This window comes from Mastacembelus armatus, chromosome 15, assembly GCF_900324485.2.
Source record: "Mastacembelus armatus chromosome 15, fMasArm1.2, whole genome shotgun sequence".
In the NCBI taxonomy this organism is placed as follows: domain Eukaryota; kingdom Metazoa; phylum Chordata; class Actinopteri; order Synbranchiformes; family Mastacembelidae; genus Mastacembelus; species Mastacembelus armatus.
Window position 1 is genome coordinate 10,559,644 of NC_046647.1, and position 27,284 is coordinate 10,586,927.

Genomic DNA, 27,284 nt, shown 5'->3' on the forward strand with positions numbered 1-27,284 from the left:
CACTTTTAGTACACTACTTAAGACGTACAGGCAGCACTAACCAATGCAAGAAACATTGGAAAAGTGAACTAGTAAAATACCAAAACATCTGAAATGCTGTACTGGTCTATATATTTCTGAAGTACAGGATAAAGTAGTTTCTTACAGATAATGCAAATCAACATAATGAAAGGTCAAGAAGTTGGTCCCAATACTCATCTTGCTCTTTACTTTTTTTGATAGAAATTGCTTACATTGGACATTGAATTAATCTGTTATAATAGGACCTTATAAAGAACTATTCACTTTACTTCAATCGTTAACGTAATTATTTACCCTAAAAGTGTATGATTTTTGTGTATGTATTGTGTAGCGTGTCATGTGCGCACCCATCCCCTGATTGTGACATTTCCTACAGCCTTGAACGCAGCCCTGCAGTAGGTTGCAGCAGTGTCCCGCTGGAGGACAGTCCGTCTGAGCTCGGGAGGGGAAGCGCTGCGCTGTTAAAACTCCCAGGATTTACACTCTGCCATTTTGAGCAAAACCGGCCGACATAAGAGTTCAGACGCGTCCACCAAACAGAAGCCATGGCCTTAATTTCAGAACTTGCACTGCGCGTTTGTGAGTATTTTTTTTTCTTTCCAGTTGCACTCACGCCTGTTGTTGAGAGAGCTGTGATAGTTCAGGGCTCGTTAGAAAAGACTTAAAAGTGTTTGGACAAATGCCTCTTGTCAGTCGTAGCTCGGTTTTGACTGAACGGCGCTTTGTTGCGCTTGGTTGCGCTCACCCCTTGAAACGTGCGCAAAGCAACAAAAACTAACGCACAACTTTACTCAGCGCACCAAAACAATGGCGCAGAACCGATCCCAGAGCTGGGCCTCTGCCTGTGTATGAGGGACGGGGGCCTGGCTCTGTTGTGGATGACAGCACGCTGGTACTGTTTTCTTACCAACCAGGCTGCGTTGCCATGGGCCGCTAAAGTTATGTTTTTGTACCGGTAACTCGTGTGTTGGTCTGGCGCTCGGCCTATACTGACCCCACGCTGTAAGAATGCGGTGCGACAGTGTTTTCAACAAGGAGACAGTTTATTTGCACATGTAGATTAGATTCACCAGAAACACAGATGTTTGGCCCTGTGCGCACATTTTTGACAATTACAAAAAAAAAAAAAAAATACAGATGTGTCCTTTTTATAACGAAATTCTGCAGGAATAGTTAGGTTTTTTTCCGTGAGATTATGATTAGTTTGTAATGAAATGTGGAATAGTAGGAAGTTGTTGTTTTTGTTGTTTTGTTTTTTTATCCCTACAGCAGATATAACCATTTCCAATTCATTTTTTTCCCCTCTTGTCAGACTTTTCTGTACTGGTACAAATCTCTATAATAAACTCAGGGAGCTCACAGTGAATGTACATATACATTCACTGTGTTGGAGGTGCCATGAGACAAAACACACCAACACTTTCTCCACTGTTTTGTTTGGATGTGAGTGAAAATGGGTCGTCACATTTTCAGCTCAGATTACATGGTCATTGTGGTCAGTAGAGTGGAAGCAACAGTAGAAGCAAATATCTTATTTTGCTTGTTTGCATGCTTTTATGAGGAAAACTGTCTAGTGTATACTGTGAATATACAGGAAATACCCAGAGTCCAACAGGAACGTGTCTTCTTTCATCAGGAAGGATCTATCTGTCAAGTTAAAGCGTGTTTTTTTTTTTTTTTTTTTTTTTTTTGAGTCTAGCAGTTTTATTCTCAAACCGCTTTAGCTTCCTCAGTCATTTGGCAACAAATGACCATCAGAGATATGAGTCTAGTGACTGGTCAGGGTCATATTAGGTGGATTCCAAGTCATTTTCTCATATCCCTATCATTTAGTTTCAGCTCGTGCTTGCTGTTCCTCTTTGTGGATTGACGTTTCTCTGTTTTTGTTTCTCGGTGTGTTTTGTATTTTGTATTCTTCTACACAACATATTACCAGATGTTGCCATTTTGGTCTGATGGCCCAGCAGTTCTTTGACCTCTGTTGGTTTCTAACGCAGCTGTGTTACCTGTGTCAAAGCGCTGACTGGCCTCTTTCAACATCATAGCATGACTCGCTTTGACCCAGTAATTAGGATTTAGTGATTTCAGACAAAGTTATTGTCCGTGAGGTGTGTATGTTATTTTGCCTACCCCAGTTTCAGAAAGTGTAGTGGTTAGTTTAATTATAGTCATAATAAAACCCATATACAGCAGGGGATTAGATTACCCACTGTGTTAATTGTAATACTCTACCTTGCTGTAGTACTTACTCTAGTTAGTACTCTAACTGGGAACAAACATGTACAATATTTGTACAAGAAATATTCAAAACTTTCTCTTCTTCTTAGTATTATAATTTTTGTGCTTATATTACTTTATACATGTGTGACCCCGTGAGGTGTCTCATCCCAAGTCTTGAGCTGATAATAGCAATGAGATATAAAGTTGAAGATGTAAAAGTCACTCCTCAGGTTTATGTGTTTACAAAGTACCTGATTACTGTATCAAGCTGTAATCCCCAGGTCCTTTCTTTGGCACTGTTAGGCCTGACAGTGATAAATAACCACAAAAACCAGAATTTATTTCCTGTAATATTTGTGAATTTTTTTGAATAAATAAAATGACATTAAGATAGTATTTGCTGTCAGTTCACACAAATGGAGCAGGCTGGTATTTCCTGTGTGCAAAGCTCTGCTTGTCCCCGAGGAATGTGGGGAATGTATTCTTTTGTCCTCTGTAGATTCAGCAGCGTCTCATTTCTGAACCGTCTGCTAGAGAGCCCGGGAAGAGACTGCAGACTGGAAATGAGGCTGAGAGACTGTCAGTCACCCCTGTGGAGAACTCATCCTTCTCTGTGCCCGTCCCCTTGAACCAAAGCTGAGGGATTCAATAAGTCGAAGAGGAGGGATGAACTTGTGAAAGTGTCTGTGCGCCATTGCAAGCATCCTCTCATTAGAAAGATGTTCTCCAGTGTTTGACTGAACATGTCAATCCACTACCCTGAACCAGAGCCCCTACTTCCCTGTTTATTTATAGCTTAGAGGAATTTGCCACTGGATGTCTCCTTCATGTAAGTCATGGCTGTGATTTTGAAGGAAGGAGGGCGGCTGTAATTGAAGTGTTCTGCTTTCAGTTTTCTTTTTCAAGATTTGTATGGGGAGATGAGGTTTGAGCCTTTTGAAAGTGACTTTTCTGTGGTCTCTGTGCCACATGTCACATAGAGCAGAGCTGCCAGCACATCAGAACTCATATCGTGAATGAGAAGCAGGAAAATGAACTCTGAGACTGTATAAAGATTACAGCATGTTTACTCATTAACTAGCCTGAATGCCATTAATGTTTAGCAATATTTATTTCAAAATTGAAAGTGTTCTGCAGACGTGTAATCAGATTTAACCAGCTTTGTTCCTTTCCATAGCTTCGTGCAGTACCAGCTGCTGAGCCACATTATACTTGCTCCTCACAGTTGCTGGTTAATGAGACAGGACCTTCTCTGCCAAAGCTAACTCTTCCCACACGCTTTTTAGAGCAGGTTTGCAATGAAATATTTAGTCTATGCTCATTTTAGAGCGCGGTGTGTCGAAATTAGAACATTTACCCCATAGATTTGCATTCAAAACCTTTGAACTTCACACACTCCTTTGGAAAACGGGAGCATTTCTTTTTTCTCTCAACCTTTTTATTTATCCTCAACTTTTTTTTTTTTAGGCACTCCTCTTCTTTAGCAGGAGCTTTTAAAACGTACTGACTCTGTATATCACAACCCTTTGAGAAACCCAGTGTTGGCCTGTCAGAATTTCTGCATACAAATGATTTTTCTGGTTTAGATCAACGGTTTTCCAGAGACTTATCGTTTTTGATGCACCACTTGCAAGAATGCTTCAAATAAAGAAAAGCAAAAAATATATTTATATCAGCTGCCATTTTACTGAATTTTGCGCAGAAGACACAAAAGTGAATAAATTCAGTTACTACAGTCTGTACTGAATCACTGCAACTAATTCAAGGACCCAAGGTTTAAGATTTCCTTGTATTTCTCTGCCATTATTGAATTGTGAGTGCTGTAAGTGGACTAGATCAGTCTTTTCAATGAGAACCTATCTGTTCAAGGTGTGTTACTTGTAAGATGTTATGATTTTATTGTTTTGATGTGTTTTCTTACAGAGGCTAAGGTTTCTGAAGTAAGACAACACTGGAGGAACTGCTTTTTTGAACCACTGATCGGTCCTCTGCAGCCATGTGTTCTACCAACCATTCCAACTGGGTCACATTTGAAGATGACAGCACACCACTATCATCACCTCAGAAGCCTCTACAGTCATCGGAGCTTATCAAAGCATCAGTACCACGTCCCAATGGTCTGAAATTAGTGCTTCCTTCAATCAGGGACACTTCCTGGAGCTTCAGTCGTTCCCTGGAATCCCCTCAAAGCCACTCAAGTCTTAGTGGAAGTTCCTGTGTGCCATGTAACACACCCTTTTGCACTCCAATGAGTGAGGCTCCTAGCAGCATGTCCCCCTTTCACTCCAACACATGGGAAAAGAATGACTTCTTCCGAAGTTTGTCCAGTACGTCGACCACCTCTGTTCCCTCTCCTGCACCTGAGTCCATTAATCAATCCTCAGATGGACCAAACCCCTTCCCTTCTTTCCAGGGGAACTCAGGACACTATAACCCCTTCTGGGATGGATCTACACACAGTGCTGATGTGGGCAGTTCTTCCTCAGACTCAGAATCTGAAAACAACTTGCCACGTTTCTTTATTCGGACCAAAGACGGCAGCGAACCTCCACGTGATGAACTCCAGAGCTCTTTCTCCTATGTTTGCCACAAATTGCAAGGCCTACAGGCAGAAACAGACCACGAAACAGAGACAGAAAAAGACAGGGAGCGGCAGCTGAGTTGCAGGAATGAGGTGATAAGCGAGAGTTCATCTCACTTCGTTCCTCGGGGCCTGTTTCGTAGCCAGAAGCGAGACGGCTGGCCTATCATGCTCAGGATCCCTGAAAAAAAGAACCGCATGTCTTCTCGACAGTGGGGTCCGATCTATATGCGCCTGTTACCTGGGGGTGTGCTGCAGATGTACTATGAGAAAGGGCTGGAGAAGCCATTCAAGGAGTTTCAGCTTCTTCCTCAATGTAGACTCTCTGATCTTAAACTGGAAAGCTACAGCGAGCCTCGCAAAGTCCTCACAGTCAAGGTGGAACATTTCTCCTACACAGAAAAGAAACGCTATCACCCTAAGCTGGAGGTTAGTCATGAGGCAGAAGTAGAGCAGCTGCTTAAGTTTGGCTCCACAGTGCATGACGACATGGAGGACCTGGTTGTCTCCATGGAAGAGGAAATCTTCAAATTGTGTATTCCCCACCAACAGAGGCGGCACTACGAGGAGCAGGAGCTGTCTTTGCAGATCACTGATCATATCTGGGTACAACTGGATAAGTGTGGAGGAGTCATAGAGCGGACAGCCTTCACCCAGATTCACTGTCTGGCTTTTCTGAATGGATTAGGGGATTGTTTCCTTGCCCTCAATGATCTTGGGCTGCTGCTATTTGACTCAAGCTATAGATCGGAGGAGGGCACTGAACTCTGGATGGAGATTTCTGATGTCGATTTTCACAAATGTGTGAATGAAATGGAGTTTCAGAGGTCCCGGCTGGTTAAGTTCTCACCTCCTGACGCCTGCAGGGTGGAGCTGATGCGATACAAGACAAAGATTCTGGGTTGCACAGAAATTCCCTTCTCAATCAAAGCTGTGGTCACAGTGCAAGGTGCCTATGTGGAGCTCCAGGCTTTTCTAAACATGTCAGCCACCTTCCTTTCCTTCATGGGGGTATCTGATACACACCCACTGTGTGAGAATGTAGTGATCCGTGTGCCAGTGCCAGGCGACTGGGTCAAAGCGACACAGACAGTCGCCCTGCTGCGGCAGAGGTCACTGAAGTCCCGCATGAACAGGAACGCCTGCTTAGGCTCGGTCAGTGCTGCAGATTCACAGCCAGTCATGCAGGTGTCAATCGGCACCGTCAAGTATGAGAATGTATATTCAGCCATCGTGTGGAGGATTGATAGACTGCCCGCCAAGAATACCGGTAACACATTTCTCAGATTAAAATTTAGCACTGCACCACACCCTAACGTACCATTTTGTGTGTGTGTGCATGTGCATGTGCGTGTGTGTGTGTGTGTGTTGGCCACCCGTTGTAAAACAAAAGACCTTTGTTTTCTTCATTGCAGCAGTGGATCACCCCCATTCATTTTCCTGCAAGCTCGAGCTGGGATCTGATCAGGAGATCCCCAATGACTGGTACCCATTTGTCACGATGGAATGTGAAATTGTGGGTGCAGTTGTGTCCCAGACCAGGGTGAAGTCACTGGGCACTGCAAACGACATCCAGCCACAGAAACATGTGACCAGTTGGACACGCTATCATTGTCAGGTAAGAAGCTTCATCATAACTTGCTCATAGTGTCCAGTAACCTTAATGCAGGAACTGATTTATTTATTAGCCTAACTCACCAAATTCTGTTTTGTTTTTTTTAGGTGGAAGTGGAGAAGAAATGGATTGAAACAGAGTCACACAGGCAATCTGGTTGTATGACACAGTGATCATTAAAGAAACTCTGAATAGGACATTAACCCTTTGGTCCAGGGTATTTGCCAAAATATTGACGGTGAAAAGGAATAAAACAAACAAAAACGATGGTGATGTGGGACTTTCTGCTTATAGCTGGTGTCAGATTCATCTAATTACACATAGCCTGATAATGTTTCTTATGGAGGTTAACTGATTTTGTATCCTTTAATGAGAGTAGAACTAATCAACAATTTAACATGGTCCTTGTGCCTAGCACTTTACATTTAATAGATTTATTAACTGTAAGATTCCAGTTTATTCTTAGTACTGTATATAAGCTTGCATTTGCATCTTCTGCACTGCCCCCCAGAATGATCAGCAGCCTTAAAATATGTCCGCTGAGGTTGTATGAGGTAAACCTTGTAAGCAATGAGCAATATTCATTGTGTTTGAGAAAAGCTATGGATAGATGTTTTGCATCAGGCCCCTCTGGTGCCCAGCAATGTTTAAACTTCAGATACTTCCATAGTGATTAATTTAAGTATGAATCCTCCATGTTTGTAGTAAATCTTGCGTGGCAGAGCCATTGATTACTGAATCATACTGAATCTCAAAATTTTGCAACTTGTACGTTGATAACATGATGTATCTGTAAGTGGCAAAAAAATGTGGGTCACATTACGCTGTGAGTTCCACAGAGCAGTTTTTTGCCTGAAGAGACTTAATCACAGCTATGAGGACAATGTGTTTGGACTGACTCCAGTCATATGCCAATTAGGAAGCATTCTCTGCAATGAAACACTGATGATGTGAGTTGTTTTTTTTTTTTGTTTGTTTTTTTTTTCTTACAAATTACAAGTGTAGTTGAATAATAAGGTAACAAAATAATTTCCTATTTGAAGAGTACGAGTCAAGCTTTGGCTCAATACAAAGAGCATTTACAAACTGAAACAGTAGTTTCTAACTAACCCAACACAAACATGACTGACTGCCTGTGACTTAATGTTTGCATACATAAAGTACATACTATGAGGTCTGACATTTACTGTGCAACATAGGCTGCTATCATTATTTAAAGTGAGGAATTAATTTTCTCTTTTCTCACACGAATACAGCTCATTACTTTTGTTGCTTACCTCGAGCTGACCTTTGACTTTATACCAAGGTTGCTTTCTGGACTGTAATTTTATTTAAGCAAATCAAGTCTTTATTATGTCTGTCTTCCTCTGGGCTGTGAATAGGTTGGATCAAATATAAAGAATGGTGAAGCTTCATGGTGAACCACAAAGCCTTCAGTGATGACTTTTATGTATAAGGTACCTGGCTTAAGCTGGATATTATGTGCATCAAGAGTAAAAACTGAATTAAACCTGAATGACTCATGGTGCTTCTTCCCAGATATTCATAAAACTTGCAGTTTGACTCACTTTTGATGAAAAGAAACAAGAACGAGTTTATACCTTGTTAAACGAAGTCCCCAATCCACCAAATCTGTTTTAAATTAGTAGACAAGACATAAACTCTGTTACTCAATAAGACACAAAATTTTGACACTGACATATTGTTGACTGACTGTACTGACATATTGTTAAAATCTAGCCTGCATTATAAACAGTGAGTGCTCATTGAAGATTTGCCACAGTAAAACAAAAGCAGTACACAAATGAGAAAAAGCCCATTGTTGGCTATGTGCAGTCAACAACAAGCCCTAAATTCATCCAGGTAGTGTAGAGGTGGGTTCACTGTCAATGCACAGACTGTCAGTACCATGCAGTCAGGGTATGAAGTGATTTTTTTGTTTTTTTGTACAGAAAGCTGTGCTTCAGTGGCAAAATGCTTTAAAACTGGGCCCCTCACTATGACAGATCTCCCACACAAAGCCTTGGTTGTGGTCCCAAAATCTGGAGAGTCTTCACATGCAGAAACACTGCAGTATCACTTTATGACTGAAACAAACTCTCTCTCAAAAAAAGCACAATCAAACTCAATTTTGCCGCACGTGGAAGTTTTGTTAAGACTGAGACTGAGACACCCAGAGATGAGGTAGGACAGTAGGTGCTGCTCAATAAATAACTCATGATTTATAGGAATCCTTTTTTTTTTTGAAAGTGCTGAACACTAATAGAAAACGTGACAGTCGTAAACTAGACCAGCAATACTATTGTTTCACAAGAGATGTCTCTAATTACACACATTTTCACACTGCCTCTTCAGATGATGGGACAATACTTAAAGCCTCAACCTGAGCCATTTTAGCCTTTGAGGTCAAAGTTACACTCTGTTTATCAAAGTTTCACCCAATGGATAGATGAACATCTATTTTAATGAATCTTTGCAGCATCTGAAGACAGCGGATCATATATGCTAAATGACCCGAGCCGCGTCAGAGCGCAGTGGCGTTACGCACGGCATTACGCACGGCCGTCCAGGTATTTTGTTCCTTTCACTCTTGAAAAGCTCCACATTTTACGTAATGATGTGACAGTTTAAAACGTGCGACAGAGTTAAGACTGAAAATGATGGGATCTTATAAAAGGCTTTTTAAATGATTATTTTCTCTTATTGTTATACTGTTGAAAGAACAACACGTCTGGTGAGACTCATCCACAGAACTTTGAGAGGACTTGTGAATTATCCAGTGATGTGCTGTGGTACAGATTTGTGCAACATAGAGGTCTCGTTTTATGGCTTTCACATTTTTCCTAATTGATTTGGCACGTTCAGGCCATATAGCGACACCTAGCGGCTACAGGTTGTCAGAGCAACTTCATTAGAAATGAAATACATGCGCGCTCATTAATTGAACCAATCAGCTTTCCTTTGGAGACACCCAGAGTTCTTCATAAACGAGGCCAGCCCTGGTCATGCTTACCTGTAGGAGGGGCTCAGATAGGCAGTAGATCCACACCGGAGAGACCAGTCAATTACACAGGTCAGTGGGGCTGTATGTGTCTGCGTGGGGATTATTTTAGTAGGAGTGCCGTGGCTGTGTGTGAAGCCTGATTGTTGTCACCTGTGTGCGCGTTATCAATCAGCTCAAGGATCCTGTTGCTGCGCAAAGTAAGAGCTCGATGTTATCACAGTTCACGTTGTGTTTCTTGTTTCCAGTTTGACAGAAGTCCGCGGTCACCGCTCCAAAGTAATTTTTGCCTTGAACCATGCTGACCAACTCAGGCCCAGTGGTAAGCAGAGCTGCTCTTTACTTAGCTTGGCGCATGGTGGCTGGTTGCAAAACTGTCCTGTTTAATTGGGGACTATTTAGACTGAATGTCGAGCTCTTTATTTGGAATAATTAAGCGCACTTTAATTTATCATGCTGTTAAATCAACCACCATCTAAAAATGAGATTTTCACATGGATTCAGTTTTAAATTGACTCTAATTCACAGTGCGGTGTGTTGTCTTAAATATTAATGTTCTCACAGTGGATATTGTGAAACTACATATTGCTGATGTATTATATATATAGCCCATAAAGAGTGACAGATATGTTGGGAAAACATCCTAATTTATACATATATTTGTAACAATACATTTTACAACAGCCAGCAACACAGAAAAGTCAATTTTTTTAAAATGGAGTTTGGTTTATTGATTACAAAAACATCCACAGGTAGATTGTGAGTTATGGCTTTATTCTAACAAGCTGCTCAGCAGCTTTTGACTCAAAGTTTTTGGAAATAACTGCAGGCCAAACTTTACTTGTCCATAATCGATGATGTGATTGAGACTATGAGGGAGCTCTTCATGGATGAAGGGCTTGAAGACCGCGTCCTGGATGATTTAAAACAAGTGAGTTATACTCTGCGTAAAGTTGCTTCATTTAGAAAAATAAAATAAGTATAATGCACAACTTGAATGAGGTTGTCAGTTACAGCAAAGTTATATCATCTAGTGAGGAAGTATGCACCATACCAGGAAGACAGACTGCTGTGTCTTCTGCTGTGCAGCTGTGGGAGTCAAAGATGATGCAGTCAAAAGCAATGGAAGACTTCAGGAAAAACAATCTCAACCCATCCAACTTTGTGCTCCAGCTCCCTGTCAACTACAGTCAGACTGATCCAGAGCTCACAGGTACTGCTCACAAACACAACTAATCAAAATCATTTACATTTGAACTGATATGAAGATAAGTAATGCAGAGTATTAAAGTATTTTAACTATGAGAGAGACTGAAGCGGGAGTGTTTTTTTTTTTTTTTTTTTTTTTTTATAAATCACCTGCTCTGGTGTCTGCTCACAGCTTCAGTTGTGATCCCTGCAAGTCAGAATATCCACAGACTTCCAGTTAAGGCAAGTATCATCAAGCTTTACAGTAGTACAAATTGAATAATAATCAATATGAACTCAGTAACATTTAAATTTCATCTTTAAATGTAACATTTAGTTGTGAATTCTTAATATGATTCTAATTATTATGGCCTCCATAGTCATTTTCACTTCATCAGCTCAAATTGATACGTGTTGGACAGACCTCATGTGAAAAGTCAGTATCACACTGGAATTAGACCAGAGCCACATATTTTCAGAATCAAACCTTTTACAGTGTTTAATTCATAGGCTAAAGGTTTGATGCAGGTAACTGTGAATCGTTACTGTTTCATATTCTGAATTATATTTTCCTCTTTCCATGATGTTTATTTTCAGAACAACTCTGAAGCACTTGCTACGTTTTCTCTGCATGCTGGGTTAGCGTACCCCGTGCAGATACCAGCAGGAGTCACTCTGCAAACCGCCTCTGGTAAGCAAGGGCCTAACCTGTTGAATCTACATTGGTTTGATTCTTGGCTTGAACTAACTGGGAGGAATAACTTTTCACTCTTCTGTATCTCACTAAGGCCAACTTTACAAGGTCAATGTTCCTGTGGTGGTAACTCAGGCCCCAGTTCAGAAACCTGCATCCCAGCCTCCAAAAAAAGTTACTGAATGGAGAGAAGCCCCCGTCCCTCAGTCCGCTGCAACCCAGCTGAACAGCATTCCTGTTCAGGAGGTGGAGACATCTGTTGCATCTACTTCTGTCACACAGGTGTCACAGCCAAAAGCCGATTTACCCGCCCGTCAGGAGAGCAGCCTCCCCCATCCTGGTGGGGCCTCGCAGCTTCAGGGGGTCCACTCTCAACAGCAAGAGGTCGCACTGGAAGAAAAAGAGCCAAGTCCACAACCTGAACCTGTGAACCTCAGTGTGTCGGCCTCACCCTGCAGTCAGTTAATAGACTTTGAGATCAGCACTGAGGGGGCTTTGACACAGTCGGCACAGTTAAAGACCAGAGACATTGATGACATCCTGAAAGAGGCGATTGAGGAGGAGAGAGAGAAGGCAAAAAGAGCGAGGACTCTAGCGTCTGGAAAGAGCGACGACCAGTCTGAGGCTATTCTTGGGGTAATTTAAACAAATATTCCCTCTTGAAGCTGATGCCAGGTGTTGAGGTACAGGTGTATGTTGTGAGATGAATAGTTTCACATTTTGGGAAATAAACAAATTTTCTTTTTGCTGAGAGTTACATGAGACTGTGAACACAGTTATTATATAGTTAGTTGTAGCTGGAGTTCTTAACTTGAATTAGATTTGAATCTTAAATCTGTAGTTTAGCAGCAAAGCGAGCTGCAACCTAAGCCAGCTCAGGTGTACAGTCTGGAATTACACACAAAGAAACCCCCCACAGCACAGTTAGTCCCACTCCGACTTCAGTTTTCTGATTATTATTATCATGACATAACTGTTCATGCTGCTTCTTGCAATTCCTGCCTAGCTGGACCTGGACTACAGCTACAGTGAACTGTCAGACATCGTTCAGCTGGATGGTCCTCCAGACAACTCTGACATCAAGGAGGAGGAGGGAGTTCCACTGGAAGATGACGATTTTCTGGGTATAATCAACGCCGAGGCCATTAAGGCCCTGCAGGAAGGAGATGGAAGCAGTGAATGCACCAGCATCTCCTCCAGCAGCGACAGCGAGGGAACGTATAAAATCGCTGATGTAGAGGAAGAGGTGAATTTGATATAAATTTTAATGAGTCATAGGTGAGTATCTGCCACTAAAACACATTTGTATGATGAGACTCCAGTTGATTTGCATCTCATTTTCTAGAAAGGACATTTATCAGTCATGTTTTGGAGGCAGTACGTTTTATTCCAGGTGCATGTTTTAACAACTGCTTTCCCATGACTCTCTGTGTGCTGCTTAGGATCCTCTGAATTCAGGTGACGATGTGATCGAACAGGACATCCCAGATCTCTTTGACACCGACAATGTAATTGTTTGCCAGTATGACAAAGTAAGCACATTTCAGCTCTTTACTGCCTAGGAATGACTTCTCAACATAGCCCAGTGCTGAAGACTGACCGTTTACTGTTTTACAATGTTTTTCTTATTGCAGATTCACCGCAGTAAGAACCGCTGGAAGTTTCATTTGAAAGATGGAGTAATGTGTTACAGAGGCAAGGACTATGTGTTCTCTAAAGCTGTTGGGGAAGCTGAGTGGTAATGAGCCTTAGTTCTTTTGAAGAGATCAGGCGATGATGTGGAAAGAAAGGAAACCATGATTTAAAAGAGAAAAATGGTATTTAACCCTCGTGGTGGTGTGATTATGGCTCACAGAGCAGGCAGTTAAAACACCAATGGACAAAAATCACTTTATTTTCATTATGTAATATCAAAGCGATGCTAGAAGTCATTTACAATGTAGCAGCCAGTTGTTTTGAATCAAATTTACCAAGACAAACAGCATGAATTTAAGTTGTACAATATTTTCTTTATTTGTGGAGCGAAATGTTATTTGGCCTGGAGTTTGTTTTCTTCTGCCATGACCATGGTGCTATGAAAGTACCTGTTGTGCTGTTTGATTTTCAAATATTGAAATGTTTTGCCTTTAATCCCAATATCAAATACACTGAACTCTATTATTGTGCTGCATTCAGTGAACTCTTGCTGTTGTCATTTGTTTTTTTTTTTTTTTTTTTTTTTTATATGATTTGAGGGTTTTGTTTCTTTTTGCTACCGACACAGACATTCCCAGTGGCCCGCTATATCCAAATTTGCTGGTAAATGACAAAACTGGCTGTCAAAATCACTTTTCTTGATAAACACTGAAGCTATGTTTTTAAAAAAAAAAAAAAGTTTGAAAAAAAAAAAGGGGGTAGAGGCTGGTATGACAGCTCCAGCAACAGCTCTCTGAGCCAAAAATGCAAGTGACAGATCTTAGTTTTTGTTATTGATGTGTTTTCATGTTCATGTTGGCAATGTTGTCGAGTGGGTCAGAGGTTCAGTGTGAGGAGTTGTGAGATTACTAACAGGATATAAAAGCAGAAAACAAGCACGCTTCTACACAAAATGATGCTTATTTTTCTCAGCTTTTCATGGCACCCTACAAGATCATTTTAGGTGTTTCTACACTTTTTAGAACAAGCACAAATATCCATCGTAATGTGTGAACAAGGCAAGTGGTCATAAGCCAATGATAAATGGAAATCCTGCTTCATAGTATCTGTAAGAAGAAGGCAGCTAAGTCCAATGTGATTCCATTTACCAGACTGAGTCAAAAGCCTTTACTCCATGTTACATGTTGAGCATGGTCACATTAGTCTTAAAAGTGATGCAAAGTGTTCAGCTCCTTTATTACAGGATGCATCATTTATCATATGTATAGTTTTATAAAGTTTAGAAAAATATGTCAGCCACAGTAGATGCAGGTGGAAAATATTTATGTGAGTCATACAAGTTTGTTTTATTTTATTTATTTTTTTGGCAGGTTTTCTTTATAACAGCCTAGGTTTAAAAAAAAAAAAAAAAAAGTAGGTTTGTCATGAGACTGTCTGGTATACTTATCTCGACATCTGTTGTTACGCAGGGAGACAAATGCAAAAAAAGATGGCAAGCATATGTATTAGACAGTGTGTTTATTTTTAATTAAAATATGGAGTTGTGAAAATCCAGGACATTTTAAACGCCAGTAATATTTCTTGTAAACTCAGCCGCAGATTTAACTGAGCTCCTGTGGCTCTTCTGGCATGTCTGGTACTCTTCGAATCCTGAGTACAACAACCCAATAGATGGCACTAAGGTACAACTCTGAGTTACAACAAAGACTTTTGATCACAGTTACTTCATTGTATTGAACCTTTATAAGGACAGACAAATGATTTCTATTATTCTTTAATAGAACTAAATGTCTCTTCTTGCGACGTCTGTGTAGCTTGATCTTAATAGTATAAATGTTTACCAGTGATATGCTTTAGGAAACAAACTGGAGTGCTTCATCCAGCAGCTTCTTTGTACCCTGTGCAGAAATAGAGGCTGCACCGCATGTTGTCTTCAGTTTGAGGTCTCTTGGTTCTGACTGATGAAATTCTCACTTTGTAGACTAATCTAGCCCAAATCCGATGTGACACCTATCACGCAGGCAGTTTCTTTGCACTGATCTAAAACTTGGAAGAAATGCCACATTTTTAACAGGTCAGCAAATGCTGCCTTTCAGTTCATAATAGGATTTTGTGTGGGGTTGTTCATGTGGCTCCTTTGTTTAGAAAGCAGCCCCTCTTCTTAATGTGATAGGCATAGAAGCTAAGTGAGTGAGGTTTTCTGGTGTGCATTTTTTGCCTACAGGTGAGGTGTGAAGGCAGCATCTGTGACCTGTAGTAGTCGGCATTGGCGTGACAGCAGCCGCAGCGACTTAGCAGGAGGCACACGTCCTTCCTGAAAGCCCGTGTGAAGATGGTGTACAAGAAAGGGTTGCAGAGGGAGTTGATGGGGTAAAAAAGAATCAGCAGGATCTTTGAGTGAGACACAGTTATCAGGGGCATGCGTAGAGCCGCAGAGATGGCGAAGAAGGAGATCGGTGCCATGCATACAAAATCTGTGAAAATGAGCACAGCCATGCGTTTGGCAATCTTGGTGTCTCCGTGATGGCTGGAGTGCTCTGGCTTGTGGACACTCAGATATATGCAGACATAACAGTAACAGACCACCAGGAAAGCGACAACATTGAGGATCAGCAGAGCCACCACATAAACCTGGGAACCCAGTGTGTCGATGTCCATGGGCAGACAGATGCTCACTTTGCTGTAACTGCTGACCCCCACAAGAGGGAGCAGGGCAACCAGCAGAGAGAAGCCCCAGCCTGCCCCCATCATGACTGTCACATGGTGCATCCGCAGTCTCTTGTTGACGTGCATTGCATTAGTGATGGTGTGCCAACGTTCAAGGCTGATCACAGTCAGTGTGTATACTGATAGTTCACTGGCAAACACTGTCAAAAACCCTGCTATGCCACATCCAGGCCCAGTCTGCCAGTCTGTGGCGTGGTTGTAGTACTCGTGACGGGAGAAGTAGTCCCTGAAGGCAATGAGCATCAGATAGAGCCCCATGCACAGGTCGGCAAAGGCCAGGTTACAAATGAGAAATCTGGAAATGGTTAGCTTATGGTGGCTAATTAGCAGGATAACCAGAACACCCAAATTACCAATGACAGCTAAAACTGTAATTATCCAGGTGAGACAGCGAAGGAAGGGGAAGCCGAGCAGGTCCTCACAAGGATTAAAGGCATCTGGCTTTGGTGTGCACTTGACAAAGGGGTTGTTAAGACAATCCAATTCCAGGTCTGGATACTGAAAGTTGATATCATTATTTAGATTCATGGCATCTGTAGTGGGATCTCTGAAGAATACACAGATGTTAAGATTATGACAAAAATCACAAAACAACAGTATAGAAATTACTTGGTGTGGGGAGTCAGAAAGGGGGGAGGGTTATAGGGGTCTATTTTTCTCATCAAAAAGGATCAATGTGTTCGCTTTGAGGGGGGAAAAAAAATACTATAATATTGGGTATGGTGAATTATAACACTCACGCCTTCCTGACCCCCAGGATTTTTGTACCACCTAAGTGGGAAATGAAGTAACTTACATTTCTGTTTCACTGAGATCACAAAACTTTGTGAAGTTCCTTAAGGCACTTTCCCTTTTAAATTAAAAAAAAAAAAAAAGGTAAAAGGTTAGACAACTCAAAATGTCAATAAACCAAACTCCTAATTAGCACACTGCTGATGATCTGTATTCAATGGACAGAGCTTTTTGTTCTTCATGCAGCTGTGAGTGAATTTGTAACATCCATGGGAACGGTTGTCTGTTACCTTTGTTTTCGACGCCATGTGTGGAAGGCACAGCAGTGGCTGGGGTACGTGAGCTCAGCCTCCAGCAGTTCAGCCAGGCTCTCCAGCGGAGGCAGGCTCTTCAGAGCAAAGGAGGAGGTGGCTTTCAGAAACCTCACCTGCCTCAACCCTTTAGGGGGGAGGGTGCTCAGAGCTGTAGAGGAAACATCCCTGGATCACACATGCAGTGAAAATTAGTAAAGCTTCCTCAAAAAATAAAAAAATACAGCATTTTAATGAGGCACTGGACTACCACAGTCCTTTAGAACAGCTTTGGTCTGTCGTGTTGTGGATGTAATTTGTAACTGTTGGAGGGCTACAGAGCCCGTCTGTCCAACAAGGTTTGTGTTGGTGGTAAGAAATAGTGTTTCAGGCAAATGTGAATCTCCCACAGGTGTTTATTGCAGGAGCCAATCCTAATTTAAAGTGTTTTCATAGTCATCGTCATTCATCATGAGGACAGAACACAATTTTTCTGAGATGCTCATTTAAAACAAAAATGCTTCATCACAGAATAGAGGATGCAATTACTGACATTTACTAAGGACTCTATACATCTACCCCAAAGCAGACAAAAAGATGTGTCAGTGAATTCCACAAACACTAACACATAACCAAGATAAGAGGAAATTTCATATCTACAAGACAGGGTTGCTTGCAATCAGAGACCTTGTAAGATGTAAACTCGGCAGACTTAGCTATTTGCTCGCTAATCAGTATTCAGCAGTCCTGCCTGCTTTGTTGGTTGTTTACACAGACAGTCTGTCACCACCCTAATGTTTATACAATAAAATGATAAACATTGTTATGAATATTAATCTTGCTTCACTGCCCTAGTTAAAATACGGTGGCCTTTATGCCACTGACGTACACAACAAAAGATAGATGTACGAGTATCCTCATATTTAACTTTGCCACAATTGTAAATGTGTAATGTAGTTTCTTATCTTTTTTTTTTTTTAAACGTTCATCATGTGCAATGGCTACTCCGACTAAAACCTGTTATAGCACATTTATTGCCACTTGGGGGCAGCAGATACAGGTTGTAAACATGATATTGTCATATCACCGCCTTTTAGGTTGAAATAGCTAACGTCTTAGCAAACACTCACATCCAGAAAATAAGAAGCAACATCAGTATTCATTTTTAGTCGTGTTTCCATTTGCTTAACTCTATGTTTAGCTCTGCTTTGCTCTTCGCTGACGTCAGAGAAAATGATCTGGCTCTTTAGCGGCTCAATGCCTCAGTGTGTTCTTTAGTTAGATGTGGGCTGTAAAGCAAAAACAATGAGCAGAAAGACACTATCAAGATCGAGGACCAGGCTTTGTCACTATGAGCAGTTATGTGATCCACTGCTCATATGAAAATATTGCTCATAGCAGCTTTAAGTAAACAATGTGAATACACTTACAGGAAAGTCGGACCTGTGGCTCCTTTAAAAGCATCTTCTTGAATGTAACTGAGATACCTGTTGTCTCTCAAAATCCTAAAAAAGACACACAAAAAAAACTAACGCAAGTGACCTCCTGTCTAAACTGTGGTTTTACATTTAACATAATATATAAAAGAATAAATGGAATGAAAGAAAATGTAAGATGACGCATTAATAGCCAGCGATGCCCCAAACCATTTTTCATCTACTTTTTATTTTCTCAACATGACACTGAAGAAGATTATTTTTAGGCTGCAGTGTGTCTGCACATATCTCGTCTCCAACAATGTTCAGCAGCACAGGCCAGGGCAAGAAAACAACAGGGCATCCAATCTTTGTTTAGTCTTACATAATGTTTGTTTACTGGTACACTCAGTTTTTAGGATTAGAAAAGGAATAGCTTTAAACATGAGCAACACACTTAGCAGCAACAGCTTGCTGCTACGGTGGTGATGTAGGCTTGTACGAGGGAAAAATCATGATCATCAGAAATGCTTACAGTGTGTTGAGCTTGGTTCCATTGAATGCATGAGATTTTATTTCCCTGAAGCTGTTTCTAACCAGGTTCCTGCCGAGGACACAGTGTTTTAAATTTTAGATTTGCCATCAAAAGCACCTATCGCCAAGGTCAAAGAGCCCAACATTCAAATACATAAACATATTAAAAACATATATTCTTAACAAATTATGAAAACTTGTTACTCCCTGCTCTGATAATGTGGAAACAAAAAGAACTGTGACTCCTGCACTCACATGTCAATGTACTCCTCCGTCATACCCAGGAAAGAATTGGCAGGAATGAAGTCGATCCACATGTTGTCTGCCATCTCTCTGTAAATGGAGGAGATAACATTAACGGGGTTTGTTTGGCCAAATTATCAGTCAGACAAAATTATATATTTTCAGACAAACAGAGCAGTGTGATGAGCAGTGACCCAGTTGAAGGATTTGCAGCAGGATTGGTGGCATTCTGACATTGACAGATAAAGGTTAAACTGGGCACAGAGGAGTCAACTTGGGCTCCATGACACAAAGAAAGTGAATTTCGCAACTTTCAGAAAGACACTAATCCAATTTAGAAATACTATTTTTAAACTGGTTCACTTACAGGATAATATTTGGGGCCAAGGAAGAGATAGTTGTGAAGTCTGGAAAGTGTGTCATCCCTGTGTTAGAGATGCTCCTGTGAACATGAAGCGCACAGATGATCATAGGTGGATAAGAACAAATTAAAGTGCTCAGAAAAATGTCACAGAGTTGAAAATGTCTCATCTGGTAAGAGAAATTTCAGGAGCCAGAAAAAATTTCTAATTAAATACGGTTTATCATGTCACTCCTGTGTCTGCTTGCAACCTTTGACATTTTTCTTCACATTTAATGCTGCACTCAGTGGTAGATAAGAAATAATCATCTCCAAATACAAACTCTATGTTCCTCAGCATATGACATACGATCTGTAGCCTCAAATTGCAGTTTAAAAACAAAACACAAGTTTAACAGTGTTTTGGTAATTAGGTGATAACCAGGGTGCTGCCACAATAATATTACTGCAGGGGAATGTAGGGGTGTGTTAATAACAGTCCATACATATATAAAAAAATAACAACAAAGCAAAACCTATTAAAAAAATAACCACAGCATTTCCATAATAATAAAAAACAAGATATGCGATTTTTAGTTCCCTACATGGTTCAAGCTTTAAAAAGCTAGATCCTACATTTCCCAGAATGCAACACAACAGCATTTTTCACTAGAACTTCCCTGCCTGTTGTGCCGGCTTAGAGCGTAGTCATTGCTAATATGAGTTATATGAGTTTAGTTGTTTATAAGTGGGTTATAAGTTATTGCAATAATTTCTTGAATTATTTTCTTTTCCTTGTGAGATTTGTGTTGGTGTTGAGTGCCTGTAATTTGCTGCTGCAACAGCGGAATTTCCCAGTTTGGGATGAATAAAGTATTTCTATCTATCTATGTGGACCAAACCCAAAATTCAGCCTAAGTCTATTCAGGACTGTGGAAAACTGTTAGGATTTTTAGGACATATAAAATAAAGTCATGTGAGCTTTAACAATGTTTGGCAGTAAAGAGTGAGTAATGACTTCTCCCCTGGCTGATACATAGGGTTCAGGTGGGTGAATAAAAAAAATATGATAATGATGCTAATAATGATAATAATAATGATAATGTGTCACAGAACGACTCACAAATATTCCAGCCTGGGCAGGTCAGTGAAGGCCTCTTTTTCAATAACCCTCAGACTCTTGATATTCTGCACTGAACTACAGGAACAAAAATGAGAAAAACACATCAGTAATTACAAAATTGTTGTCAGTGGCTGTCAACAAACACAGATAACCCCCTTCCTACATCAGCTGCTCTGAAAGTGAAGGATTAAACACGCTGCATTGTAATTGAGAGACTAATCGTGTGAAAGTTAAATGAAATGCAGAACACACACACCAGCTGTTCAAATAAATAATTGCTTTGGCTGTGTTTGAAAATGACGTGTGGTGGAAGGTAAGTGTCACTTACATTTGAGCCAGGCTGTGCAGGGAGAAGAAGGCGTGTCTCTGTATCTGTGTGATGCAGTCGCTCTGGGAAATCTCACTGTGACACAAAGAAATGGCTGCACATCAGTCAACACGAGAGAGCAAACAAATCCATCTCAAAATGTCTCAGATCAAGCTGGAAAATATGGAATATTAGTGAAGCAAAGTTTAATTGACACAGGTGATTGTTGTGGACGTCTTACATTTGAATGTACTTCTAGAAATAGGACAGAGTTGACTGACTGAAGGATGCAAACCATGAAGGATATATTAAAATACCACCATCAACATTTCATACTTCCAGGGCACTACACAGGCTTCACCTCATGTTTGGAAAAGCTCCTGACATACATCACTGATGCATCTAGGCCAAGAAGACGAAGTGAAGATGTTCAGAAATGAGGACTAAACAAAGACTTGATTTGTCCTTGAGCTGTTTACTGATTTCTGGCTTTCTTTTTGTAATCATCATTTTCAAGCCCCCACTCCGCTGTAATGAGCCGACACTTCTCCTAGGGTTAACGTCACTCTTTCATTTCAAATCGAGAAAACAATTTAATGACTCCATCCGTACTGCTTATACTTTCTTTTCTTCTGTCCCTTCCTATGATTGCATTATGGATAGTGTCAGAATTACCACTTAGAGCTCATGAAAAGCTTTTTCACACACTCATCTTGACGAAGCGGTGCCAAGATTTCCAGCTTGCGTCATCAGTGACAAACCACATAGATCTCCCCTTGTGTCTCTGTACCTTGACATGTGTTTTATTGGCTGTGTAAACAAAATTTAAATATGATGACGCTTTCACATGTAAATATCGAAAGCCAATAAGACTTGACTCTGAGGGGCAGAGCGAAGATGCACACTCAGCTCAGTCACAAAATGATTTCACAATCCATTCATATCTGCTCATCAGCCTGTTAGTGATCTATTAATTAAATGGTGAAACCCATTTAGTGATAATTCAGGATAATGGGATGTTAATGTTAGGGCCTTTTTAGTTGCTGTAAACATGATGAAGACAAGCCCTAATGAGCAATTAAGATGAAAAGAGGTTTTTCTTTCATTCATCTGTAATTGGATAGAGCTGAACTTTGTTGGTCTAATCGCCATTTGAGCCAAGCAGCAGCTCATTACCTTTAGGTGGTGACAGCTCTGATCTTGCAGTGTTTGACAATTTTCTGATACTGAGATATAATTTCCTCCTGTTCATTGGATATGGGTCATAGATCTTTCAGTTTTTTTTTTTGTGCTTCTTCTGCTAATACAGAATAAAGTGTATTGATATAAGAAAAAAACATATTAATGTGTAATTCTGAACAAAATACCTGTTTGTTATTTTTTTTCCAAGCATTTATCCTCATAGTTAACATGATCTTTTCAAATGAAATAAAAAAGGTATGAAATGCAATTATGTTATTAAATAAGTCATAAAGTGGGGCTGGCGGTGTAGCGATAGTGTGCCCATCCGCAGGGGACACCGGCTCGACCCCCGAGCTGGCCGTCATATATAACCTGCATGTCTTCCTTTGCTTTCTCCCCTAATTTCCTGTAAAGGAAAATAAATAAAGGCAAAAACTGCCCAAAAAAATAATAATTTAAAATAAATCATAAAGTCATAAGCAAATGTTTAATTTTTCCACTACTATTTCTCTGAATGGCACCAATAAGCACAGCTTACTGAAAACTACCGCAGTGTTGAGTTTAATACTTAAAAGTATGTCCCATGTTGTGTATGAGTTTCCAGGCTCCTGTTAGTGAGGTGAGAGAGTGGATGTGTGTGTATGTTCTCTATATGGACTTATTTTTACTGGTGCTGCCATATGCTCCCCTTTTTATAAATAAAGTTCTATAATTAAATATTTAACTTTTTTACATACTGTAATAACTTTGTTTTATAATCTGAATGTGTCTTTGCACAGACAGGCCAATAGGTGGCGCTACAGGGAAAGTATATCATAAAGTAGCTGTATTTTGACGTAAATTTGTCTGGGACTCAGAGAAAGAGGTATTTTCTTCTATAGTCCTATACATTATACTTTGTTACAATGAATTTGTTCGCCATATGTTCACCCAAAACACATCATGTAGTATAAATATTACTGCAAAAAATCTCTTTAGTTTAATGTTCAATTTCAGCCACAAGAATTAAAATAAATATACATTTAACTGTGATAATTAGGTGATCATTTGAAATTTCAATGGGAAATTGAATAGGAAATATTATCCTGTTTGTAGGTTTCCTTTTCTAAGTCAGACCCATGAAGTCACCCACACCTCTATGTCCCCAACCAACAAAAAACGTAAACTTAAAAGGGGAACTTACATTATTGTAATGTTGATCAGCTCTTTGAATGCATGAGTGGGCACTTCATTCAAGGACAGATGAGTGAGTCTTCTGCAAGATTCATAAGTAATGAAGTTATATTGACATAATAGGTAATAATAATAATAATGATACAAAAAATGTCTCTGCAAAAGGTCTTTCAAAAACACAACGTGTATTACAGTGACAGTAAGATGAGTCAAAATGAATGAATGAAACTAAGCCCCAAAAGAAAACTCCATCAAGTACTACAAGGGCACTGATACTTCAGAGCCTTCACAGGAAGATTATAGAGAGATGAGAGTCCACTACTTTCAGCAGTAAAGTTTGAAAGTTGGGATACTCACAGTCGAGGCACGAGTGTTCCTGATCCAGAGGCCAGCTGAGTGTCTCTGCTGCACTGAAAAGTGTCGGCGCTGCAGCGGCAGATGGTCGGACAGGTATAAGCCCAGCTGGAGCGCACATTCAGGACAAGGGACAGAGCGACCAGGAGCCAGACCGCCCGGGGAGCCATGTGTCACACTGGGCCAGTCAGTACGGGATGTGAAATATATATATGTAAAAACTCAGACTGCTGTGGGAAATCTAACTTGTCAGACCAAAGGTTAAACAAATAATAAATTAAAAAAAAACAACTTTATGGTCTTTGCTCCACCTCGATGAGTTTCGGGATCCCGTGCTGCCTTCGAGTGCAGCCGTATTTCTGAGTTTGCTTTCCGTTTGGAAGAGACAAGAATGTGAAACGCTGACTGAGTTTTCTTCACGTCTGCTGCTCAGACATGTGACGTTAAATGGGTGGAGACCGAGCCAGCTTGGTCAGATCCTGGTGAAAAAACTGATATGATGAAGTCATCCTCATTTCTCTTTAAATTTGGTGGGGAGTGGCTAATGTTGTTGCCTATAGCCTATTGTTGAGGCACTTATAAATGTTTTATTTTGATAGTTTTGAAGATTATAAATCATCCCACTTTCTAGTTAATAAATCATGTACATTTTACATTTTGTACGTTTCCATATTGTTCCTACCATTTTAAATCATCAATTGATTTGCAAAACTTATCTAGTTTAATAGCAGATGGCTCTGAAAAGTGTGCACTGTTTACCTACCTCTCAACAATAGTAAAAAGTATGACAAAAACTAATAGATACTTTACATTGTCCTAAATGATAATGTTTGCAAAAAAGATGTTTATATTAGATGAAAGTTAAAAACAAAAACATCAAACAATTTTGAACAAAGTGGTTTGCAATTTGCTTGGTTAAAATGTAAAATGTAGTCCAATTTGGAGCAAAAAATACATTGTTATTTACTTTTGAGTTTTAAATGCAGTACCTGTAAAAGGACATTTTCTATTGCTGCGTTGCTTCATATTGGTGCTTTGCTGAATGAAATAAACAGAATAGTTAACATTATCTCAAATGCAACACTAATCATGCAGTAATTCAAACTTAGAATCAAACTTAGAAATGGGACCACATGTGCACATCTGCACTTGAATGCAGCACAGCCCACTTCAAATTAGGCTATAAACAACCCTAAAAGAAACCGACACATTGCCTTTTCAAATACATGTTCAAGATCAACAAAAACAGAAAAGAATTTAAATCCGTTAATGATTTTTCATTAAATGTAATTTTAAAAAGTTGAGGCTGATGTCAGAGAGCATACAAAGACATCATTCTATAGGCTGCAGCTGAAACAGGATTTTACCTGTAGTCTGGCCTTCTCTTTAATGTTTTCATGATAACTCATACAGATTCATTTGTATAAGGAGAAACTCAGATTGTAAGAAATAAAGTGTAGTTTAGTAAGTCGCAGTGTTATGAACTGCAAGTAAACCTGAAATCATGTAAAAGAATAGTTTTACATCGATACTCTCTATCAGTGCGACAGTGAATCTGAGGAAACTAGACCCACAACCCCAGCCTTTCTGCTGTGATGATACATATTGAACACAGCCTCTTTTCAGTAAAAGTACATGCACATTCACAGTATCTTAACATCATAATGAACACAGCAATGAGCCCAGCTCCCATTTACACCAGTTTGTCAAGCGAAAGGCTTTTGTCACCAACATCCTTAATTGAGTCTCCTCTGATGTGAGTGACCCTGACCCTGTTTTCCTGCTCACGGTGACCCATGTCAGCGGAGCAGCAGCACCTTCTTCTGACTGCAGCTATGGAACAGCTACACACACATACAGACATACACACACTCATTCACATGCTCAGTTTCCTGCAGAGGTTACCGCCCAGTACTGTTTATCAAGACTCTAGCATTCCCTGCCAGCTTCTCAGCCGAGCACAGTATCAGGTTCCAGTAGGCTTAACCCTGCAGGAGAAAACACACACACACACACACAAACAAACACACTGTCGAGGAGAGAGAGGCTAAATTTATGCAAGCAGACCTCTTCAAATAGGCCAACATCCTGATGCTAACCACCACGCCGTGCATCACATTACACCCAGAAGGTCACACACACAGCAGGGAGAGACACTCAGGAAAACGCTTAGAGACACAAATTTCAAAATTGGAGTAACATCACATTAAAATTTCATAGTTGCTTGACAAAAAGTGAAAAGTGATTGGTTACACCTCTTCCAGTAGCTTCACTGAGTCGATTGTTAAATTACTGCAGCTTTTCAAGCATTAGCTGTGCTTTAGTAGGCTGCTTTATTGGATTTATCAGCATGGCTGAAACAGCTAATGCTGAAACTACTCTTTCAATAATACACTGCTAAACTGCAGTTTACTCAGATAACATCAAGGGGTTGGATAGTGGTGAGAGTATTGGTGTGTTTGGTGTGGTCAGACTGGAGCACAGCTGCTTTTGGCAGCAACAAACTAATAGTTCAATTGTTTTTGCAGTTATCTGCTATAAGAAATGAATGACCGTAAATATTCTATGAAACTGTCAATAAACACGTAATGCTACATTCATTGGCATCTAGGTGCCAACAACAACAATTACAACAACAAATAAAATAAAATAAATAATAATAATAATAATAATAATAATAATAATAATTGATTGGCCAACTTGTCAGTCTTGTCACTGATTGGTCAGTTTGGTGTCACGGTGTTGTTATGACCTGCGCAGGTAAAAACAAAAGATGTAAACAACTATGGCGGACTCTGTGAGACCTTAAAATGAAAGTGCAGCGGGACCACCAGCAACTTTAAAAATGACCAAAGTTAAATGGGTTTGAAAACGACAAAGTTCAGGTCCGAGTCGATTTGGCAACAACTTTGTATCCACAAAACGCCATTAGCCATTAGAAGACCAGATACTAGCACTACCACGCAAACTCATTCAGCCACAGCCGGGTCACCTGCCCTTCAGGACACCGCAGGGAAACCTCTGCAAACCGGGGAGGCCGCTGAGAAAGTTTGGACCCGGGTCGATGGAAGATTTGACTGATGACACTGTTGGTGCAAAGTGGACCCGGAGACTTATCGAAACAGGGATGCTGAACGATCTGTTTGGGATTATGAGGGGCTTTCGGCAATCTGGGATTTAAGGAGTTAATCCGGAATTTTGAGGACCAGCCATAGACCCTCTAAAAGTAAGTCAGTGTTTAATTTGAATGTTGTTATTCTGGGATCAATGCAGTAGACTGTATGCACAGTTTGCAGGTCAGTGTGGGGATCTGTAGGAGAGAGAGATGGTTGTTGGTTGTTATTTGAAGGATGTGATCAAGTATAAATCAAGGGCGTCCGTTTGTTGTGCTGAGACTTGACTTCACTATGTGCCCAGGTGAACCTGCTGGAACAGGTCCGGCAGACAGACCACTGCTGATTTGACTCTCTGGGTGCTTGATGTGCATCTCTTTTTGATTGTTTGCATGGCTTTGTTGTCATTTTGCTCTATATGTGGTTCTTCTGTCTTTCTTCCTGGATATTTTCTGACTCTTCATGGTCATTTTGCATCTCTGTGGTTGTGTTTCATTGTTTTGTCCCTTTGGTACTTTTATGATGAGCACAGTTTCAGTAGACATGCATGTAGAGGTTACTTTTGGCTCTAAGAAATGATGAATGCACAGAGAAAAAGTTTAATATGTGCATTAGGCGGGCAGCATGGTTAGCACTGTTGCCTCACAGCAAGAAGGTCCTGGGTTTGCAACGTGGCCTTCCTGTGTGGAGTTTGCATGTTCTCCCTGTGCTTGTGTGGGTTTTCTCCAGGTACTCTGGTTTCCTCCCACAGTCCAAAAACATGTATGTCAGGTTGATTGGTGACTCTAAATTGCCC

General features: G+C 40.4%; 3 protein-coding genes across 3 annotated transcripts; 2 read left to right on the plus strand and 1 right to left on the minus strand.

Moving 5' to 3' along the window:
• The first annotated feature begins 425 nt into the window (after positions 1-425).
• Positions 426-7,953, plus strand: ston1 (stonin 1). Its single transcript, XM_026309032.1, has 4 exons — positions 426-600; positions 4,165-6,092; positions 6,238-6,440; positions 6,545-7,953. Exons 2-4 carry the CDS (start codon positions 4,238-4,240, stop codon positions 6,608-6,610), a joined length of 2,124 nt encoding a protein of 707 aa, XP_026164817.1. The 5' UTR covers positions 426-600; positions 4,165-4,237; the 3' UTR covers positions 6,611-7,953.
• A 1,541-nt stretch (positions 7,954-9,494) lies between these two features.
• On the plus strand, positions 9,495-13,090 carry gtf2a1l (general transcription factor IIA, 1-like). The gene is made up of 10 exons (XM_026309034.1): positions 9,495-9,510; positions 9,687-9,760; positions 10,268-10,369; positions 10,528-10,651; positions 10,820-10,869; positions 11,224-11,317; positions 11,415-11,956; positions 12,327-12,566; positions 12,763-12,852; positions 12,955-13,090. Exons 2-10 carry the CDS (start codon positions 9,737-9,739, stop codon positions 13,060-13,062), a joined length of 1,374 nt encoding a protein of 457 aa, XP_026164819.1. The 5' UTR covers positions 9,495-9,510; positions 9,687-9,736; the 3' UTR covers positions 13,063-13,090.
• Positions 13,091-14,916: 1,826 nt separating this feature from the next.
• On the minus strand, positions 14,917-23,548 carry LOC113131596 (lutropin-choriogonadotropic hormone receptor-like). The gene is made up of 11 exons (XM_026309033.1): positions 23,379-23,548; positions 23,032-23,103; positions 20,688-20,762; positions 20,360-20,434; positions 19,264-19,338; positions 18,909-18,986; positions 18,655-18,723; positions 18,135-18,209; positions 16,705-16,893; positions 16,479-16,532; positions 14,917-16,229 (listed from the first exon to the last, which is right to left on the minus strand). The coding sequence occupies exons 1-11, from the start codon at positions 23,543-23,545 to the stop codon at positions 15,080-15,082; spliced, it is 2,079 nt and encodes a 692-aa protein (XP_026164818.1). The 5' UTR covers positions 23,546-23,548; the 3' UTR covers positions 14,917-15,079.
• Between the last annotated feature and the right edge of the window lie 3,736 nt (positions 23,549-27,284).